This window comes from Periplaneta americana, chromosome 5, assembly GCF_040183065.1.
Source record: "Periplaneta americana isolate PAMFEO1 chromosome 5, P.americana_PAMFEO1_priV1, whole genome shotgun sequence".
NCBI lineage: Eukaryota > Metazoa > Arthropoda > Insecta > Blattodea > Blattidae > Periplaneta > Periplaneta americana.
Window position 1 is genome coordinate 5,383,302 of NC_091121.1, and position 19,177 is coordinate 5,402,478.

The following is a 19,177-nucleotide window of genomic DNA, read 5'->3' on the forward strand; positions in this document are numbered from 1 at the left end:
ACTTTGGGACCACTAATACTATTATGGATGTTAAGGAAATAAAAATAAGAAGAAGATAAATGGAAACTCTTAGGTCATTAAAGCCAGTAGTCAATACAGAGTGGAAGGTGTACTGTCAAAGAATTAATATTTGAGACAGAAAGAAGAAAATTTTCCTTTGCCATTTTGCGTTATTTCTTTTTATTTAGTGGAAAATAGACTTTGTAGAAAAAATTGCAACATCGCAGTATATTCAGTAACACTTGCACACTTCCTCCGTAGCAATGAAACGCAAGAGATGCAAACATACATTGTGTGCTGCACGCTCCGTTCGGCAAAACCTACGACCTACGTCCTGTGGATCTTTCGTTAACAGCGTTGTCAGATATCCATCACTTAAAGTGATTTATTATTAATTGAGGTATTAAAATGTTCCTAAACCATAACTGTAATAAAAACAGATATTTAGAAACTCTGTATTTATAAATTTGTTTAATATTTATTTTTTATGTATTTACTTCTGTATCATTTACTTATTATTTATTTATTTACTTATATAATACTTATTTATTCATGTATTTTATATTTATTTCCTTATAACCTTATGTATTTATATACTATTTTATTCATTCATTTAATTATTTACTCACTCATTTATTCTGTTATTTATTTATTCGTATATTAATTTCTTCATGTATTTAAATATTTATTTATTCACTTATTAACTCACTCATTTATTCTGTTATTTATTTAATTACTTGTATATTTATTTCTTTATGTATTTATTCATTTATTTACTTATTAATTTGTTCATTCATTTAATTATTCACTCATTTATTCTGTTATTTATTTATGTATTTATTAATTTACTTGTATATTTATTTCTTTATATACAGTATTTAGATATTTATACTTCCATTCATTTATTCAGTTTTCCATTTATTTATTTATTTATTTATTTATTTATTTATTTACTCACTTTGTATGTATATATTTATTTACTTATTCACTCATTCATTTATCCATCCACTTATTTATTTATTTATTTATTTATTTATTTATTTATTTATTTATTTATTTATTTATTTATATATCCATCTACCTATTTTAGTTATTTATTTATATATCTTCTATTTATTTATTCATGTATTTATTTATTTATGTATTTATTTATTTATATATTTAATATGGCAGAGTTAAGTCCATAAGGTCATCTCTACCACACCACCAGAAATAGAGATACAAAATAAGGAAACAGAAAGAGTACATAACAAAAAGGAATAAAAGTACAAACAATACAAATACAAGAGGAATTCAAATGCAAAAGGGGGAGAGGAAAAAAAATACAATTACAGTCATAGAATCACAACGTACAAATAAAAAAAAAAAAGAATTTCTTAATATATTAAATGCCTACGAAAACTAAGAGCAAAAGGGCAAAATGGTAGTGGACGTTCCCATTCTTACAATGCTAAGGGTTCAGCTCTTACAAGAACTCTCATTGAACACCTTACATCCTGTATATTCAATCATACAGTATTTATCTCGTGCCTTCACATTTGTCTGCGATAAGCATTTTAACCTCCAGTGTAATCCAGACACTCGACATCAAATTCAAGGCTTTAAAGACCCGACTCCAGCCCTTCAACAAAATAATCGTCGTCCATAAACCCTGCCATTCCTAGGACGACAAATACTTCTACATAATTATACAGAATTAGTGCCAGACCAGCTCTGCAGTTCATGCAATTAATATTTTTCTGTACGATCGAGTTGAAATAAAATATTTTTTTTCTACTAAATCATGTAAAGAGATTTCATTTTTCCTTCAAATGCCATATTTACTAATCAGAGACACTTCTAGGACGGCACACTTCCAAAGTCAAAGCTAACGAGCATCATATTACGAAGCACGCTAACGGTTAGAAGTGCTAGATAAAGGCTAGGAACAGCCTGCAGTAAGTTGTCATGGCCACAAACAAGGTACCAGCGATAATGAAGCTACGTCATTAGCCATAGGTTCTGAAGCATAGATAACAGTGAACTCTGAATAATTAGTCCACCTTCCTGACTTGCAACTCTTTTCTAAAATCTTATTGTATTGATATTCAGACAATATCAAGCTTAAATTACAAAACCACTGAATTCAGTCACTGTTATTACGAGTACTTCTTGATTCTTTGCCTGATCAGTAATATTTCCCGTTATATATTTCACTTCTCTTGGCAAGAAAGTGAAGTAATAGGCTAACTACGAAAGGTGTCAGACTGTTTTTAACATCTAACCTCAGCGTTATTATTTTTTATTTGAATAAACGAGTGACTACGAATGGAACTAGGCTGTCTTGAGGATAGTTAAGTATATTCCTAAAAACTGTATCTCTACTGGGTGCAGTGACTAAGAGACGGAATGCTGCTATTCAAACCGAGTGTGTATTCGTACGTGAGCCGACGATATGCTGTTGCCAAACTACACGGACATTCAGCCTAATTTTCTACATTCTTCGTTTTTGAATACAGTCTTTTAAGACTTACATAATCATTGATAAACTGTTATGTTATTTAAATAAATAAACAAATAAATAAATAAGTCATTCATTAAATAAATAAGTAAATAAATACATAAATAATTACATAATTAACTAAATAAATAAATAAATAATTAAATAAGTAAACACGTAACTAAATAAGTAAATAAACAAATAAATAAATAAGTAAATAAATAAATAAACAAATAAATAAGTAAATAAATAAACAGTAAAGAAGTAAATAAATAATGAAATAATGAAATAATTAAATAATTAAGTAAATAAATAATTAATTAAACAAGAAAATAAATAAGTAAATAAATAAATAAGTAAATTAGTAAATAAATAAATAATTAATTAATAAAACAAGTAAATAAATAAGTAGGTAAATAAGTAAATAAGTAAATAAATAAGTGAATAAATAAATAAGTAAATAAATAAAGAAGTAAGTAATTAAATAAGTAAATAAGTAACTAATTAAATAAATAAATAAACAAGTAAATAAATAAGTAAATAAGTGAATAAGTAAGTAAACAAATAAATAATTAAATAAATACATAAGTAAATAAGTAAATAAATAAGTAAATAAATACATAAACAAGTAAATAAATACATAAATAAATAAACAAACAAACAAATAAATAAATAAATGATTTCACTGTGTTAACATTATGAATTATGGTATTATTTTACTCGATTGACTAGTTTCGATGTTGTTTGCACTATCCTCTGAATCCCACTGAGTTCCAGCGCTATTTTGTTTTCTTATTGTGGTGGAGTGTGTTCATGACATCGAAAAAGGTATCTGTTCTGAAATTCAACTAAATGTTGAGAATGTGCTGTGAGTGTATTTTTGTGTGTCTCTAATTTCGTATTGTTCTAGAAATTCGAATTTCTACTTGAATGTGTAGTATTTCCATGTCAGTGTCTATGTTGCTGTAATTGTGGTTGGAGTCTGTGATGTGTTCTGCGTAAGGTTCAATTGTTGTGCAGTTTGGTTATGGCTGTGATATGTTCCTTGTAACGTGTTTGAAAAGACCTTCCAGTCTGTCCAATTTAGAAATCATTACAACTATTGCATGATAGTTTGTGTACTCCTCTTGTCTGCGAGCTGAGATGTTTCAGAGTGTTGTGTGTTCTGTATGCAATGTTGTAGGTTAGTTTCTTGAAAGATGATCTAATCTAATTTTTAAATTAACCATGCACTTGATTAACTAACTAACTAACTTACTTACTGGCTTTTAAGGAACCCGGAGGTTCATTGCCGCTCTCACATAAGCCCGCCATTGGTCCCTATCCTGAGCAAGATTAATCCAGTCTCTACCATAATATCCCACCTCCCTCAAATCCATTTTAATATTATCTTCCCATCTACGTCTCGGCCTCCCTAAAGGTCTTTTTCCCTCCAGTTCTGTGTTGTGTAACTTTCTCCATTCTCATGTAACTTCATCCCTCCTAGCCCCAAATATTTTCCTAAGCACCTTATTCTCAAACATCCTTAACCTATGTTCCTCTTTCAGAGTGAGAGTCCAAGTTTCACAACCATAAAGAACAACCGGTAATATAACTGTTTTATAAATTCTAACTTTCAGATTTTTTGACAGCAGACTGGATGATAAAAGTTTCTCAACCAAATAATAACAGGCATTTCCCATATTTATTGTGTGTTTAATTTTCTCCCGAGTATCATTTATATTTCTTACTGTTGTTCCCAGATATTTGAACTTCTCCACCTCTTCAAAAGATAAATTTCCAATTTTTATATTTCCATTTCGTACAATATTCTGGTCACGAGACATAGGCCTAAACATATACTTTGTCTTTTCGGGATTTACTTCCAAACCTATCTCTTTACTTGCTTCCAGTAAAATTCCCGTGTTTTCCCTAATCGTTTGTGGATTTCCTACTAACATTTTCACATCATTCGCATAGACAAGCAGCTGATGTAACCGGTTCAATTCCAAACCCTCTCTGTTATCCTGGACTTTCCTAATGGCATATTCTAGAGTAAAGTCAAAAAGTAAAGATAATACTGCATCTCCTTGATTTAGCCCACATTGAATTGGAAACGCATCTGACAGTAACTGACCTGCTGTACGTTTCACTGAGACACATTTTAATTAATCGAACTAATTTCTTGGGAATAGCAAAGTCAATAAGAATATCATATAAAACCTCTCTTAACCGAGTCATATGCCTTTTTGAAATCTATGAATAACTGATGCACTGTACCCTTATACTCCCATTTTTTCTCCATTATTTGTCGAATACAATATATCTGGTCAATAGTTGATCCATTTGCACTTGATTACAAAACACAAAATAGTTTTTTTTATTTATTTTAGTGTACTCTATTGATCCTTTTCAGTCTCCACAGTTATACGACTTCCAGCCTGCATATTAATTTGCAGTATTTATTTTGTGATAGGTGAAATGATAAAATTGTAAATGCGGTCTTCATTTTAGGTGAAGTGGTGGATAACGATGAATGGACCCAGACTCTTCTGGGACGGGTACGAAGGGTCTTCTGCGATCCTGCCCTTCGCCCCGTATGTCAATGGCACAGGAATCGCTCCTTATCTCGAAGGCCATACCATGCTCAAGGCTCACGCCAAGGTTTACCACCTGTACAAGAACGAATTCCAGAAGACACAGCAAGGCAAGTGCGAACTGCAGTTTTTTAGTCGTGTGTTTATTAGAGACTAAAATCGTTCGTTGATGAAAGGAACTAAGTCCACATTTTTGTCAATTTCATATTTTTATCGATTTGTAATGTAGAAAGCAAGCTGCATCTGTTGGTGTTGGAAGGAACTTATCACTCATATTCCTTGTGCTTTATTTGAGGTGGTCGATCTTGTCATTCGGTGTTGAAAGGAACTAACTTCTGTAGATAGTGCTTTTCAACACGGAACGACGAAGATTCCAGGTTGGCGGCCCTGTGCTAACAGTACATTCTGCCTCCAATATTTCACGGGTTTTATGAGTCTGCAGAGACTGATTGTTGATTATTAGTTGTTTGTCGTATTAAGTGTTAAGATTTGATTATTCTGTACTTGATAAACGTACCAGATAATGGCAGACGGAATACACAAGGACGTAAAAAGTAAAGAGCGTCAACGTCACGACGAAATATACCTTAGGCATAATGTTAAAATATCAAGGGTGAAAAGGGTAGCATATACAAACTACGGAGGTAAAGCAATCCCCAAGAAACTATTGGGCCTCCTTGTAGGTAAGAAAAATTATATTTTTTGTTGGTAGTTATTTTTGTTCTTATTTCTGTGTTATGATTATTAGTTTTGAAGTCGATATAAATACGTACAGACAATTTTCATATATTTTAACAATCTTTTGATTCTTGTTTCAGTTGCAAGGGCATTCCTTTTTGCCCAGTGATAGGGATTTCGGAGTGTTCAAGAAAGAAATTCAGAAATGTAATAGAGTCTATAATCTAAAGAATACTGTAACACCATTGCTAATGCAAAATGCAATGTTACTGTAAAAATGGTAACAGGTAATGATATTTATGATGTAAATAAATGGTGGCTCAAATTTTATAAAAAGACCACGCTCAGTGATGAATCAGCTGGGCGGAATATCCCTCGGAATATGAAGATGACAATATTTGCTCCTGCATCATTCTCAGAGTTTGTATATTCTGCTGATCACCCTGGTACGGTTGTAACTCATCCTTTTATTGAGAGTCCAGTCAGTCACTCTTTCCACCTATCAAACCCTGGCACAAGAAATTGTAATCTTATTAGCCAATTACAGAAAGCATATCCTGAAGGACGAGTTCCAATGTTACTACATCAGGAGATGAAATATTGCAGTGGCCAACGGAATAAAAAGACAACCCACTTTATTGAAAACAGTAATTATTTGTATTGTTGTTCTGTATTTACACAGGAATAATGATATGTTGGTTAATTCAATCAAATAGTATGGGTATTTTAAAATCTTTGTGTTGTTTTCTGAGTTATTCTCATTACAAAGGTGTATGACTACTGTAAACATTCTATGTATTTTGTGAAAATAATGTATGTTATACTGCACCATGCAAGTAACATGTTTCACAGTTAATTTTTTCTTAAGACATGCATTTCAGGTGATTTAATAAATTCCCAATTTATTCTTATAGGCCAAAATATGTTTACATTTTCATATACAGAGCATTTCCATGTTGAAAGGAACTAAGTCCAATTACGTGTTTTGTAGATTAGAAAGATTCCAATGACTGTGCGAACATTTTTATGAGTCAAAACAAATTCTGTGTGCCTATATTTTATGTGCACAATATATTTTGGTTTAATCTTCCATAGATTACTCAAAAAACAGTTTTTTTTCGATTATCTCAAAACTTTAAAAAGTGGACTTGGTTCCTTTCAACAATAACCGATTCATTGAATAATATTTGTGACTACGCGACAGTAGTGTAAAGTAGTGAAAATAATGTTCCAGGTAAAATATCCATCAGTGCGAGTCTGACTTGGTTCGACCCTGAAAATGTGAATTCCTCGGCACACATAGCGGCGGCAGAGCGAATGTTCGACTTCTGTGTAAGTCTTCTCTACGTTTCAAACAGAATTACGGTGTTGCCATTCCGTGACCAGCGGAAGCGAATATCAATTTGTAATATTCGGTATACGCCAAAACAAACAGTACGAACATTCTCTCAATGATACTGCGCATGTACGTATCGTATCCATGGTGAAGTTTGTTTATCTGAACTCATTGTTGTATTGTTGATACATACGAGTATATAGTGAAGATTTGCTAAAATGGTCCTCACGACAGAGGAGAAGGTGTTTAACGTCGAGCATTATTTCCTCTCATACGGAGTGGGGTGTCAGAATGGGCCGAGCTAGCGCCACATTAAAGAGCAATATTGTCGGACCATCGGATCTGTGCCCCCGTAAGATATGCGAACCTAACCTTAATTCCTTCTCAGCCTCGGTAATTCATTTCTCTCCCTGCATTCCCATCTCTCTCTTTTCTGTCTCTCTCCCTTTCTCTCTCCCACTATTTACAATTTTGAGTCTTCTTGGGACAGTTTATTTGCACTTGCAGTCCAGTGTTGTCAACTCAATATCAATACTGTAGTACGGAGTGGTGAAAAAAATTTTAAGCAAGTAACACCATTTTGCGATGAAAAGAAACAATGATCTGTTTCCTATATATCAGACAACGAAAAGAACAGCTGCGAGCACAGGTGAGGTTTATTTTATTTCAACGATTACGTATTAAAATTATTACTTAACTAATACTGATATAATACAGGGACATCATTTTATTTTTACTAACATTTTTAATATTAACCTGGCTATACCTTTGGATAAACGATTAAGAACCTGAAACACCGTTTGCTACCCCCTTCCACGACTGGAGTTCGATGATTACTGGCGTAATATACAAACAAATCACTTTACTAGGTAAAGGAGGGAAGAAAAGTAGTTCATCCATTTATGTAAACTAGGAAATATCGCAATTTTGAGTTTGATAATTTTCATTAGGTTTTTGTTTAATCAAAATACAGTACAGTATTAACACTTAATGTTTTTACTCACGAATTGAGCTATCCATTCGGACGTATTCATTATGCAGTGTATATTATACTGTCTACAGCACATTAGCGTACAATATAGAGAATGAAGTTAAATTGAAACATGATCATAATATGGATATTGAAACACATTTTTTAAAATGGTGACCGTTCATTTCGATACAGGCTTCAGTTCTAATGTGCATATTATCGCACTATAGACTACTGTACCTAATTCCAATTACCAGTTTCGTCCTTCGTACGAGTAACTCATATTGAAATAATTCTGTACCTACTCTATAAAAGAGTACCTTACGTACTGTAAATTCAATCTTCACTTCTGCCCGATCCGAAAAGATAAAATTACTCAGACATACTATCTACTGTCCGTTCAAGTGGTTTTGTCGCAGGGTCGTAGAAAGGTGGGGATCACGTGACAGTTAATTACTTAACGAGGGCCTTTTATTTAAGTTATTTTAAACACTTGAATAATATTACGTAGACGTCCAATTCCTAACAGAAATTAATGTTTTCAGAAGAGAGCTAAGACAGCCCAGCTACTAGACTTAACAGAGGGGCGAACAGAAGCAGGTGGGGAAACCGGGATGCGACGTAGGCAAACGGACGACAGTACCTGTACGAAAATATGATCCAATATTGAAAGCTCTTTCGTCACTGGAAAACGCGAACATATTTCTGGAACATACTATACTCACTAACTCAGTACTGCTTACGCGCCCTCGGTTCTGTGTCGTAAACGGTTGGAAGTTTACTAGTAGAAGGGGTGGGAGTGAAGTGCATTCAAAAACTCAGGTACAAAAAAATTGAAGTAAAAATAAAATGATGTCCCTGTACATTTTTCTGTAATTTATATAGGCAGGTCGAGCTCCTAATAAAGAGTCAGGAGAGAGGGAGTCTGTGCAGGACATGAAAAGTTAGAATCACCAGGGAAGAACAGACCAAGGAAACCTTTAATTCTTGTAGATGATATGAACCGATGTATTTTAAGAAGAAAGATACAAGAATTTTATACCGTGTAGAATGAAGTTCCGATATTGAAGACATTATTGAAGGTTGCGAGAGAAGCAATCAATTTCTAAGGTGGGAGTGAAACGTTACGGATTAATAGAAGAGGAAATAGCTAGATTTATCAATTTGGGTGAAGACAGTAGCAGCAGCAACAGCAATAATAGTGATTCAGATGCACATATGTCCGGGATATTCCCTCTGTAATTTCATGCATAATACAAGTCTTGGTCTTTTGTAAATATGTAAATTATTTTCATAAGCATAAATTATAACTCCTGCACATTATCAATATGTTATGTTATAAGTTATAGTATGTAAATAAGATCGCAGCATGTAGTAGCTTCGCCATAGCCGATCCCTAGCCGGGATGAGAAAGAAACAGGGTACGTGACTAGGTGTTCATTGATTCCTTCAATTTTATGATTTTATTAGGACTCAATATCACCTTACAAACCTAAGAAATTAAAATAAAGAGGTGAAGGAGAAGTATTTATGACGAAAACATTTCTCTTCAAAACGAAATAGATTCCCTTCACGTAACTTTAATTTAACCAACAAATAGCCACTGTAATCATATAATTATCTCCAAATAATCGTAGAAGTCAATCAGCGACATTAGACCTACTTAAATTAAATAATGAATAAGTAATAATTAACCTCACATTATTAATAAGCAATATTCAAGAGACATGACACTGCTTGACTGAAGTTTGGCAACATCCCTATTCGGCAAGGTCCGTGGCCTGCTGTTTGACGTGATGGGAGGAAAGCGGGTGGAATGGAGTGAGTACAGGCGTTAACTTTTCCAAGAACGACGACAGCGCTGAAGGGGCACAGATCCGATGGTCCGACAACACCGGGAGCGATTTAACAATGCGGCACCAAATAACACAACAATGTTAGCTGTCGTACGGGATCAGTCTTATGTCGCCCTGCATGTTATAATTACTTATCTGGATTTTCAGAGTACCGTAGAATGGGGTGAATAGAAACACTTTTTAACTTTAAAGTATCATGGGTAGTGTAAAACAAATGATAAATCAATTCTTTTTGCAGCAATTTATAGGTAAGAACCTAGTATTTATTTGGTAAAAAATTCATGTTCTAAATATTTGACATCTGGAAATTAAAACAAAAATATACCTCTGTTTCTTTTTACCCTCAAGTGGGGTGAATAGAAACACGTATATATAATACTCTTTTGTTTCTATTCTACATGACTTGAGGTGGATAGAACCATTCTACTTTTTATGTTAACACTACAAATGAAGAAAAATACAAATAATTATAGTTTCAAGTTTTGAAGTACACAATTATTGTTAACAATAACTTTAAATACACACATGATTAATCATAAATTATGCCAGTTCAGTTTGAATTTTAGGAGACCTCTGCCATACTGTTCTGGGTTCACCAGTTTTTCTTTCACTTGACTATATTTGCAGTCACACTCATTTGGGGCATCTGGATAACGGTATATATATCCGTTGAAATTTTTGGTCGGCTTGCGCCGAAGAAGTCTTCCAGTGAATTCGGTTGTTGTTTTTTTAAGGACTTCACCAATAAATGAACGATCCCTTTCCTTACTTGATGCTGCTTTCGATGAATGATATGAGAAGGAAACTAGCACCCAGTCTCCTTTCTCTACATCATTTTTTGAAAAGGGGTGTTCATTTTCAGCAATATCAGTAACTGTCATATTCGTAGAATTTTCAATGTCTTCTTCTTTTTCTTCCTGTGATTCAACAGATAAAGCAGAATGTTGAGAAGGAATCTTCTCTGGGGTATGGTTTATAATTACGAGGCATGTTGCAGAGGTTGTTTCTATTCACCCCACAAATTAATCAATAATGCTGAAATAAAAAGTAAGCTTAAGTTTTCCAACACACACAAAAATACTGAAATGACATATTTTTAGTGGTATTTGTGACATATTTAAGTACATTTTTTCCGAAGAAACATTAATCCATACATTGAGCTTACCTGTTTTTTTAATAAAGTTTTTACACCAAGATTTTCTTCAAAATAATCGGCATTTCTTTCTCAGTCACAATTTAACAGATTTAAGACGATGGAGAATATTTCGAAGATTAATTTCTCTTCAATATATGTTATCCATCAAATATACCTAAAAAACATGTAATGTTAATCATGGAAAATTATTTATAACAAATTAATAAACTTTCCCGGTTTTTGTTTCTATTCACCCCACTGTTTCTATTCACTCCATTTTACGGTATGTTTGTAATTTCGGTACTCCGTATGACCGGAAATAATGCTCCACAATAAACACCTTCTCCTCTGTTGTGAGAACCACAATTTAATGCAGAAATCAACACAACACTGAATTCGCAGCCAAACTTTTATGTTATACAATAAATAAATACTTCGTTGCTAGAGTAACGTGGATAGCAGATGAGTGACAATTTCAGTACTGTTTGTTTTGGCGCATACCGTACTTGTGAGACCAAGGTTTCCAATATCACATTCATTATTGTTGTCTAAAAACATTAATTAGGCAATAATTAAGTCTGTTCCGACGAAATCGTAAGTAGAATTCGTCTTTTATGGCGTCGTCACAAATCGTACCCGTTTTGTACTGGAATACTTCATTTCTAATGTTTCCTCATCCTGATTTAGCAGATATTTGTATCAATTACTTTAATATTTTTCCTTCTGTTATGTAAATTCATTTTTAAAATATTCTAGTGGCTTGTGCAGACAATGCTCCAAACTAAGTTCATTAGACGTTTAAATAAAAATTTTTCAGATTTATTTTCAATGAAAAATACCAGACATTTTGTAAGTTATTTGCTTCCATAATAATGAAACATACTCCCTCTGAATGGTTTTTAGGCCAAATACTTTTTCTTGAACCTATGTATCCTATGTATCTTGAGATTGAACGCGAAAACGCAAGTAACAATGTCAGGGCGATCAGTGGGTTTTTCATGTGGGAGTGAAGCAATAGCTATTTCAGGTCATTGTGGATTGTAAAAGTCAGGTTTGCTATGCTTTCGAACAATAGACATAGCATTTTGGTATAGCTACTGCATATAGAGCTTGAAATGTAGAGGGTAAAATCATTTTATCCTGCTGAAATGATCGAGAGACTACACAATTTTGTAAGCCTCTTATTTTATCAGTAAGTAATACCGTCTTTCCTTAGGAACTGTAAGTTTCGCGCCCTCTCGAGCCAATACTGAAGAGAATGACGCATATAAGTTCTACACCACACCGCCATTAAGTACGTGAAAAAAGACCCAACCCCATTTGATTAATAATTATAAAAATATTTGATTTTTAATAACGATATTATTATCTTACCTAAGATTGGTAGTTTTATATATATAATAGCCGCCATTCAGTAAATTATAGAAATGAAGATCTAATTTAACACATTCTCTATATCTACTTATATAACCCCAAAACGTTTCACTTTCATATCATCAGTATAGCATTAATTTACTTACTTACTTACTTACAAATGGCTTTTAAGGAACCCGAAGGTTCATTGCCGCCCTCACATAAGCCCGCCAGCGGTCCCTATCCTGTGCAAGATTAATCCAGTCTCTATCATCATATCCCACCTCCCTCAAATCCATTTTAATATTATCCTCCCATCTACGTCTCGGCCTCCCTAAAGGTCTTTTTCCCTTCGGTCTCCCAACTAACACTCTATATGCATTTCTGGATTCGCCCATACGTGCTACATGCCATGCCCATCTCAAACGTCTGGATTTAATGTTCCTAATTATGTCAGGTGAAGAATACAATGCGTGCAGTTCTGTGTTGTTTAACTTTCTCCATTCTCCTGTAACTTCATCCCGCTTAGCCCCAAATATTTTCCTTAGCACCTTATTCTCAAACACCCTGAACCTATGTTCCTCTCTCAAAGTGAGAGTCCAAGTTTCACAACCATACAGAACAACCGGTAATATAACTGTTTTATAAATTCTAACTTTCAGATTTTTGGACAGCAGACTGGATGATAAGAGCTTCTCAACCGAATAATAACACGCATTTCCCATATTTATTCTGCGTTCCATTTCCTCCCGAGTGTCATTTATATTTGTTACTGTTGCTCCAAGATATTTGAATTTTTCCACCTCTTCGAAGGATAAATCTCCAATTTTTATATTTCCATTTCGTACAATATTCTGGTCACGAGACATAATCATATACTTTGCCTTTTCGGGATTTACTTCCAAACCGATCGCTCTACTTGCTTCAAGTAAAATTTCCGTGTTTTCCCTAATCGTTTGTGTATTTTCTCCTAACATATTCACGTCATCCGCATAGACAAGAAGCTGATGTAACCCGTTCAATTCCAAACCCTGCCTGTTATCCTGAACTTTCCTAATGGCATATTCTATGTATGTATGTATGTATAATTAATGAAAAATAGTCACATCATGGTATTAAGTGTAATGAAATTTCATTTCTAATGGTAATAATGTCATCAAAGCAGTTAAAGGTTTCTAGATTTTAATATCCAATACACAGCTGTACCCAGAAAATTACACACCGCAGAACCAGGCCTGTAAATTATTTTTAGTAGGCCTAAGTCTTTACGTTTTTAATAACCAATTGAATTTTAACTCTAAATATGTCAGCAATCCTGCAGGTCATGGCCTTCGTGTAATAGCTGTTGTTTATTGTAGTGTGTGTTTTGTTTTATTCTGAAATCACGGCCGTGCTGAAATGCGTATTAGTTCTCAAAACTGAAGGAAGATGGATTTTGGAAAATAGAAAAATAATGTAGGAAAATTGATATTTCACTGAAAACTACTATTTTTCTGAAAAAATTTGGGTTCCAAGCTTCAAAATGAGGGGTCATTTGTTAAAATCCGTTCAACCGTTTTCCCGTAATTTCCATTACCAGTTCAAATTATACATAACTTATAGATTTTTAATATTAATCTTTGTCACTTCTTGAACATCAACTATAACAAACAGTGTCTTTGACGGGATTCGATTTTTGACTTTCAGGTAATGTGAATGTTCATTAGTCCCTAATATGATAACTTACACTTGTAGGATATTTTTTGTAACATTTTACAGAGGAGCCTGCGGGTGGATACTGGAAGCTTAAAGAGGAAAAAATTAAACCAACGTAATTAATACATAGCAATTATTTAATAAAAATTTAACCTCTAAAAATTCTAGCTTTCAGTTAATTAATGTACTACGTCGATTTTCTTTTCTCTATGATGTTTTTAGTTGCGTCGAGAGTATTGAAAACGTAGAAAAATAAATGACACGCAATTTATTTTATAAAACTAAACTAATACCCCATCAGTCCTGAAAGTATTGCAAATTTCTTGTAGAACGTCATTAATTGGTCTGTTAGTATCGTGCTTATTCGGTTCAGAACGTTGACTATTTCATTATCTATAATTAGACATATGAAGCAGTATTGTAAGTTACTTTTTGTGCATGTTCGTCTTTTCTAAAAAAACAAGAAAATTTACAAAAACACACACATGAATATGATGGGAAATTTTAATTTTTTACTATTACCAAGAATGACAGGATACCTGCTGTAAGAAACGCAAATAATGCGTCTCTAATGCAAAACATTGATCACTAGACTTCGTGGAATTGCCACGAGAATCGTAAGGTTTACTACGCACGCGGTATAGACTGTATGAGAAGGGGGCGTGCAACGGATGGAGTATGCCTCTGATGTAAACACTGAGCAGTATACTGCGGTTACAATAAAACCTGTATCCTGCATTCAAGAAATATAATGAATGACCATTGAAGTAGCAAATGTTATGTTATGTTTTATTTAACGACGCTCGCAACTGCAGAGGTTATATCAGCGTCGCCGGATGTGCCGGAATTTTGTCCCGCAGGAGTTCTTTTACATGCCAGTAAATCTATTGACATGAGCCTGTCGCATTTACGCACACTTAAATGCCATCGACCTGGCCCGGGATCGAACCCGCAACCTTGGGCATAGAAGGCCAGCGCTATAACAACTCGCCAACCAGGTCGACAGTAGCAAACGTCTAAATATGTAAATACACAATTATTTCATAGTGAGATATATTAACTCTTAAAATTTAATGTAAGATACTCACATCATCCTTGAATATGTGCATTGCAGTGAAGAGTTACGTACATTTTGAGCGACTGCAAAGTAACCTCCTCCGATGGTCACTTAAACAGTTTTTGTATTGGGAAAATGTACGTTCAACATCACACGATGTAATAGGTGCATATTTGAAGAACGGAAAGTCACTACTTTTTAGTACACCAACTTCAGATGTCTTGTCGTGAACTGATAGTACATCATTTATAATACGAAGTTGTGAATAGGCAGAATTTTTAGCAATAATGTTTCTCAACTTACATTTCACATTTTCTGAAATTAGTGAACTTTTATTTTGGATAACGTTTTGTGATACTTTATCCATTATATTAACGGCTTCTGAGAGTTGCAGTTTAGACGATTCTAATAGGATGATGCTTTTGGACACGATTTTAAAATCAGAATTAATGAACAGAATATCTTCCAATAGCTGTTCAGAAGGCAATGATTTTACAGCTGCAACAGCGGAACTGTCTGTGCTATCCAATGCATCAGTTACCTCCATTATTTTGCCGTAATATTCTGCATAATAATTAACAGCATCCAACCACGTTCCCCAACGGGTCGAGACTGGCTGTGGGGGTAATGGTATTCCAGGGGCAATTGTTTGGAACAGCGACACTCTTATTGTAGCATGTTTGATTGAATTCTTGTCTGCACTGAACAAATGTTAAGCTTTGACTATTCCAACCACAGTAATGCAAAAACAAGTGCTTACATAGGTATACATTATCTGTAGCTGATCTATCTATTTGGACCGGTCACATCTCTTAACATGAACTGCTTATACTATGAGACCGGGCGGTCGCTCACCTCCTCTATAATACCGTACATCGGCAACCTGATTGCATGCTGCGTGTGGCAATTCAACGAAGTCTATTGATCACAATTAAATAATTGAGGCGCCGAGCTATGGTATTATCATAATCTTCCACGTCTTCTCTAGCGATTGTAAAACTTGCATTTCATTTCGTTGACTCCAAATGGCAAGAGAGTTCATCATGTGAAGTGCTGTGCTAAGTCGAAAGGTTAAAAATTCGCAATACAAAAATATGGTTACACTCATGTTTTATACATCAGGAGTTTTGGTAGTATCATATACTAACAATACCGTTTTACAGCTATTCAGTTTTTCAGTAGGACATAACACACCAAGTCCACACCTGTGGAGTAACGGTTAGCGCGTCTGGCCGCGAAACCAGGTAGCCCAATTTCGATTCCCCGTCGGGGCAAGTTACCTGGTTGAGATTTTTTCCGGGGATTTCCCTCAACCCAATATGAGCAGATGCTGGGTAACTTTCGATGCTGGACCCCGGACTCATTTCACCGGCATTATCACCTTCATCTCATTCAGACGCTAAATAACATAAGATGTTGATAAAGCGTCGTAAAATAACCTACTTAAAAATATATACACCAAAGGAAAAAAGTGTAAAATTCCTCCTCCTCTTGGCTTAAAATTATCAGAGAAAAATGATATTTCATTATTGGAATTCTTGAAACCAGAAATGTGTGTTCTCTTCAAAATATTTTGGATTCGGAACCCGTCTTGGATGAAAATCATCCTGAAAGTGAAATTAGTGATCATTACTAAGAATGTGTGACACTATAGCAGAGGAGTTTTCATCCGCAGCATATTTTCAGAATTGATTTCCTTAATACATCTTCGTTTTTCTTATTATAAATTTATAACAAACGCTATTTCGTTTTTGCAGCATATTTCTATAAAAATGTAAGGGCGTATCGCCTAAAAATTCTTATTTTGATAAGCTGAAGCCATAATTAATGTACTGTTTTTTTAAGTTTGTTATTTAATGACGCTGTATCAACTACGAGGTTATTTAGCGTCGATGAGATAGGTGATAACGAGATAGACTTTGCCCTAGGATTCGCCATACATTACCTGACATTCACCTTACGGTTGGGGAAAACCTGAGAAAAAACCCAACCAGGTAATCAGCCCAAGCCGGGATCGAACACGCGCCCGAGCGCAACTTCATACCAGCAGGCAAGCGCCTTAACCGACTGAGCTACATCGGTTGCTTTAATGTACTATTTATTTCTTATTACTCATTCAACAAAGTTCGTGTATGTTAGTGAAATAATACTTTTCTACTGGTTTCAATGCCTATGTACTCTAATCTAAGAAGTATCAGACTTTTTATGCAATAACGACTTCAGTTTTCCATACTTTATACTAATAATAAATCTGTAGTCAATATTTTTCTGGTAATTTTCGATTTTCCAAAAAATAATTGACGTTAACATGTATAATTAACCATCCTGAAACCGAAAATCGATTTTTTTTTATTTTTGTTTGTATGTACTGTATGTCTGTCTGTCTGTCCGGATGTTTGTTACCTTTTCACGCGATAATGGCTGAACGGATTTCGATGAAAATTGGAATATAAATTAAGTTCGTTCTAACTGAGAGTTCAGGCTATATGGCATTCAAAATACGTTATTTAAAAGAGGAGTTATAAGGGGGCCTCAATTAAATAAATCGAAATATCTCGCTTATTATTGACTTCTGTGAAAAATATTACATAACAAAAGTTTCTTTAAAACTGATTTCGGATAAGAGTTATTCTTTGCAAAAGTTTAATAGGACTGATATTTAATGAGATAAATGAGTTTTAAAATTAAAATAACAGCCATCTAAGGCGGCGTAATGAAATAAAAAAAAATGACTTCGTCTATAAGGGGCCTTGGACAGCAACAATCGAAAGCTATGAAAGATAGCCTACAGATAATGTTTCTGTGTTTGTATGAAGTAATATCGGAAGCTAAATTAACCGATTTGTATAATTAATTATTATTTCACCACTGGAAAGTGTAGTTTCTCTAGATGGACATAATGCTATAATGTTATTACAGAAACTTCTGAGTGAATTGAGGACAGGTAAGATTAAAATAGCTTATTATGCACAGAAAACTTGATAGGCTTTTCTGAATATTCGTTTCCTGCATTTCTTAAAATAATGTTTATGTACACATTAAATCCAAATGATGTCAATGTTCATTAAACTATGGTTGCATGTAATAAAAATTAAGAAACATGTTAAAGGAATTGTCATTGCACCAAATGAGTGGTCTCTGGACCAAAATGATCGCATTTTAATTATTTAAATACAATTTAAATTAAGTAACATATTAAACGATTTATCCTTATATCAAGCACGAATGTTCCCTGGATCAAATGTCCTATTTTATTTATTTAATTACTTTATATTTATTTCTAACTGGTGCAGCGGAGCGCACGGGTACGGCTAGTTTACTAATATTTTAAAATTGGTTGTGTTTAAATTATAATTGATATTGCATTTGGATAATTTATATAGTCTAAAATATCATACAAAACAAATGACGCGAGTATATGTACTATTAAAATTTCTATATTGTTGTAAAACTTTGATATTGTTTTTCTCAAAACATGGGTTTGTCATTGCACCAAGCGCCTCAATTTTGAAAATAATTACAAAATATAATAATTTGTGGTACAACAGCTTTAAGAGTCAAGGTCTACCAGCCGACTTCTAAAGTCTGACGCCCACTTATAAGCAGCAAATGATGATAATAATAATTCGACTTTTAGGACACTTCGTAGAGATTGCCAGATCTTCCGTATGCTTTGCTTTACTTACTTACTTACTACTGGCTTTTAAAGAACACGGAGGTTCATTGCCGCCCTCACATAAGCCCGCCATCGGTCCCTATCCTGAGCAAGATTAATCCAGTCTCTATCATCATATCCCACTTCCCTCAAATCCATTTTAATATTATCTTCCCATCTACGTCTCCGCCTCGCTAAAGATCTTTTTCTCTCCGGCCTCCCAAATAACACTCTATATGCATTTCTGGATTCGCCCATACGTGCTACATGCCCTGCCCATCTCAAACGTCTGGATTTAATGTTCCTAATTATGTCAGGTGAAGAATACAATGCGTGCAGTTCTGTGTTGTGTAACTTTCTCCATTCTCCTGTAACTTCATCCCGCTT

General features: G+C 34.0%; 1 protein-coding gene across 2 annotated transcripts in view; it reads left to right on the forward strand.

Annotated features, from left to right (window-relative positions):
- LOC138699432 (myrosinase 1-like) overlaps nt 1-19,177 on the forward strand; it is a 49,417-nt gene that overhangs the window by 12,250 nt on the left and 17,990 nt on the right. For both annotated transcript variants that reach the window (XM_069825294.1, XM_069825293.1), the window contains exons 5-6: nt 4,973-5,165; nt 6,968-7,065. In XM_069825294.1, the coding sequence (XP_069681395.1) occupies nt 4,973-5,165; nt 6,968-7,065 (291 nt within the window). The remainder of the gene's footprint in view (nt 1-4,972; nt 5,166-6,967; nt 7,066-19,177) is intronic.